Consider the following 3,606-nt stretch of genomic DNA (forward strand, 5'->3'; position numbering starts at 1 on the left):
TGGGGCGACAAGCGAAACCCATCTTCTGACTCACTGGGTTGACTCTGAGCAAGTGACTAAACTTCTCTGTAAATGAGAGATAGTACTTCTTTCCACCCACCTCCTCAGCTTTGTGTAGACAAATGAGCCATGGTTGTGAACGTGCTCTAGAAATATAAGGTTCTCTCATGAGTCGTAACTCAAAAATGATAGTTTTTTAATTGGTCTCTGGTCTCTCTGTCCCTCAGGAACTGCCATGGGCCGAAAGGAATGCAGTCACTCTGGTAAGAAAGTGACTTCCTCTCTGTGCCTGTTTACCCATTCTGTGCTTATGTTGTATAAAAATCATGCTATACTTTGAAGCAAAGCATAAGCGAGCAGCAGTTTCTTCACTAGAGAGGATCATTTCACCATGTTGATTTCAGTATTTTCCTGGTCTAACCATTTCGCTGGTGGTCGGGACCACACCTCTGCCCAGCCACGGTCAGAGGAGCCGTCTCTGGTCCTGGAACAGTCAGGTTACTTTCCCTACCTGAAGACGGAACCCACTGTCTTGGCTACCCGTCTCTCATCTCCAGAAAGTTTGCCTTTTACAGGGCCAGAACTGGATGATATAGGCAAATTTTGAACGACAAGGTATGTTTTTAATTCTAACTCATCCTCCAAATATGTTTTTCTAGGAGCCAACATGGCAATGCCCTGCAGACCTAGAGAAATCTAGAGTTTTAAAAATCATTATTTTATTTGATAATAGAGTTAGCTTCTATTTCAGAAATACCATACATTGTGAGAGTATCTTTTCCCAGACTTTTCCTTATCATTAAAAATATTCCATTGGCATGATCAGTGTGGGAATAACGAAGCAAGCTTCTTCTTTTTTTTTTTCACCTTTGTTTTTTTTAATTGAAATATAGTTGATTTACAGTGCTGTGTTACTTTCAGTTTTACAACAAAATGATTCAGTTACACACACACACACACACACACACATATGAATAGATTTTTAGATTCTTTTCCATTGTAGGTTATTACAAGATATCAAGTATAGTTCCCTGTGCTATACAGTAGGTCCTTGTCGGTTATCTATTTTATATATAGTAGTGTGTATATTTTAATCCCAAACTCCTAATTTATCACTCCGCTGCCTGATTCCCTTTTGGTAACTGTAAGTCTGTGAGTCTATACCTGTTGTGTAAATGAGTTCATTTGTATCATGTTTTTAGATTCCACATAGAAGCGATATCATACGGTATTTGTCTTTCACTTCTAAGTAAACTTGCTTTTAGCAGGACCATATACAAAGAGTCAACAAGCTCAACACGCCGGAGGAGCAGAGCTGAGAGTCATTCTGGTGGGCAAAACAGGAACCGGCAAAAGTGCTACGGGGAACAGCATCCTCGGGAAGGAAGCATTTGCGTCCAGGCCGAGTGCCCAGTCCTTGACGAAGACTTGCAGTAAAAGTCGGGGAAGCTGGGGAGACAGAGAGATGGTTGTCATTGACACACCAGACATGTTTTCTGGGAAGGACCCCTCTGATTCCCTGTACAAAGAGGTACATAAGTGCTACTTACTCTCCGCACCAGGACCCCACGTGCTGCTCCTGGTGACACAGCTGGGCCGATTCACCACGGAGGACCAGCAGGCTGTGCAGAAGGTGAAGGAGATCTTTGGAGAGGATGCCATGAGACACACAATTGTCCTCTTCACCCACAAGGAAGACCTCAAGGGAGGCTCTTTGATGGATTACATCCATGGCTCAGATAACAAAGCCCTAAGCGAGCTGGTGGCTGTGTGTGGGGGGCGAGTGTGTGCCTTTAGTAACCGTGCTAAAGGGAGCAATCGGGATGACCAGGTGAAGGAGCTAATGGACTTGACTGAGAGCCTAGTGATGGCGAAAATGGGTGGCCACTACAGCAATGGGCTGTACAGCCTAGTAACAGGGTCAGAATGTGCAACTGTGCAGTCAGAGGAAAGATTACAGGACTTCAAAGAGAGCTTTGTAAAGTACACGGAAATTCAGAGACGTTCAGCCATGACCAAAGCCCTAATCCTAATAGTGATGTGTATTCAGGTGTTTGTCAGATTGCAAACTCTGTTATTTCGTGTCTTGCACAGAATGTGCAATTTCTTTTACCGCTTACTGTTTACCATGTGCAATTTATTCTGTAGCTTACTGTTAATTATACCCCAAAAATTAATGGTAATTTTTAGAAAGACCATTAGACGGGAATGCAAGACTCCTACATTATAGTTACAATCAGTGGTTCTCTATCCACTGTCATTTAGTGGGTGAATCGCACATGTACCTCCCTGTAGAACACAGTGCCTGACAGCACCAAACGTTTGAGATTCTGTGAAGTGCTTAAATCTTAAATCATTCTATTTGTCAGTAAACCAAATGATTTTAAAAGTTACTGTTTGTTTTGAAATATAGCTTTTGAAACTTGTAAACATAAAATTCCTCTCATTTGCAAATCTCTAAAGTCAGTTTTATGTCCCTAAAAACTCCTTTTCTTCTTTATACTATTACTATTTCTACTGAATATAACAAAAATAACAATAAAATTTCTACTGGGTACAGTACAATAACAAGTAAGTTGTAAAATTCCTGAGATCACATGTCTTTAATTCTCTGCTATGGTTCTATCCTCAGAAGATGGTAAGTGAACACGTGGCTCATTTCTGTAACACAACCAATTCGTGCTCAACAATCACACGCGGACACACTCACACATCAATAGTCTGTTTTATGTGCATCAAATTTGCTTAACATTGAAAGAGGCTCAGCCAGACTTTACCCCTGGTGCCCATTCGCAGTTAGCATTGAAACTCACACAGACGCTTACGCTTCAGACAAGATGGTGGACTGAATAGTTTGGAGCACCATCCTGTTAAACGCAACTAGAATTTTTAAAAATAAACACAGGGCTTCCCTGGTGGCACAGTGGTTGAGAGTCCGCCTGCCGATGCAGGGGACACGGGTTCGTGCCCCGGTCCGGGAAGATCCCACATGCCGCGGAGTGGCTGGGCCCGTGAGCTATGGCCGCTGAGCCTGCGCGTCCGGAGCCTGTGCTCCGCAAAGGGAGAGGCCACAGCAGTGAGAGGCCCGCATACCGCAAAAAAAAATAATAATAAATAAATAAAATAAAATAAACACAATCTTTATGACTGATGAGCTCACTAGAAAATTAGGAAAACTCCAAGCATGAAGCAGACAATACACATAAAAAGGATGTGGAGCTAAAAGGAGAGTTGAGAGCCATGAGGACAGGCAAACCCAGAAGGCAAGGTTGACCTACAGACAAACGCCTACATCAATCCCAAGATGAAGAAACTCAGCCTCGGGTTGTTGGTAGTGTTAGAGAGCTGATTCTGAGATCTCCGATCCCCAGACCCAAACCTATATTAAACCTTCCCTAATATTATAAATTCTAATATTATAAATTAGTATTTAAAGTATTTTTTAACCAAATGTAAAATATTCTGTCTTTTTATTTCTTCTTATGCTCATATTTGTATGATGTGCTTTTCAAGGAATTTTTCCATTATACTTAAGTAGTTGAATTTATTTGCAGAAACATAAAATATTTTATCATCCCTTTAATATGTACAAGAGCTAAATTATTA

At 41.4% G+C, this 3,606-nt stretch overlaps 1 protein-coding gene across 1 annotated transcript; it reads left to right on the forward strand.

Annotated features, from left to right (window-relative positions):
• Positions 1 to 235: 235 nt before the first annotated feature.
• On the forward strand, positions 236 to 2,457 carry GIMAP2 (GTPase, IMAP family member 2; the record flags this gene model as incomplete). Its single annotated transcript, XM_082846161.1, has 2 exons — positions 236 to 263; positions 1,266 to 2,457. The coding sequence occupies 2 exons, from the start codon at positions 236 to 238 to the stop codon at positions 2,228 to 2,230; spliced, it is 993 nt and encodes a 330-aa protein (XP_082702287.1). The 3' UTR covers positions 2,231 to 2,457.
• Between the last annotated feature and the right edge of the window lie 1,149 nt (positions 2,458 to 3,606).

This window comes from Leucopleurus acutus (genome assembly GCF_964270905.1).
Source record: "Leucopleurus acutus genome assembly, chromosome: 9".
Classification (NCBI taxonomy): Eukaryota; Metazoa; Chordata; class Mammalia; order Artiodactyla; family Delphinidae; genus Leucopleurus; species Leucopleurus acutus.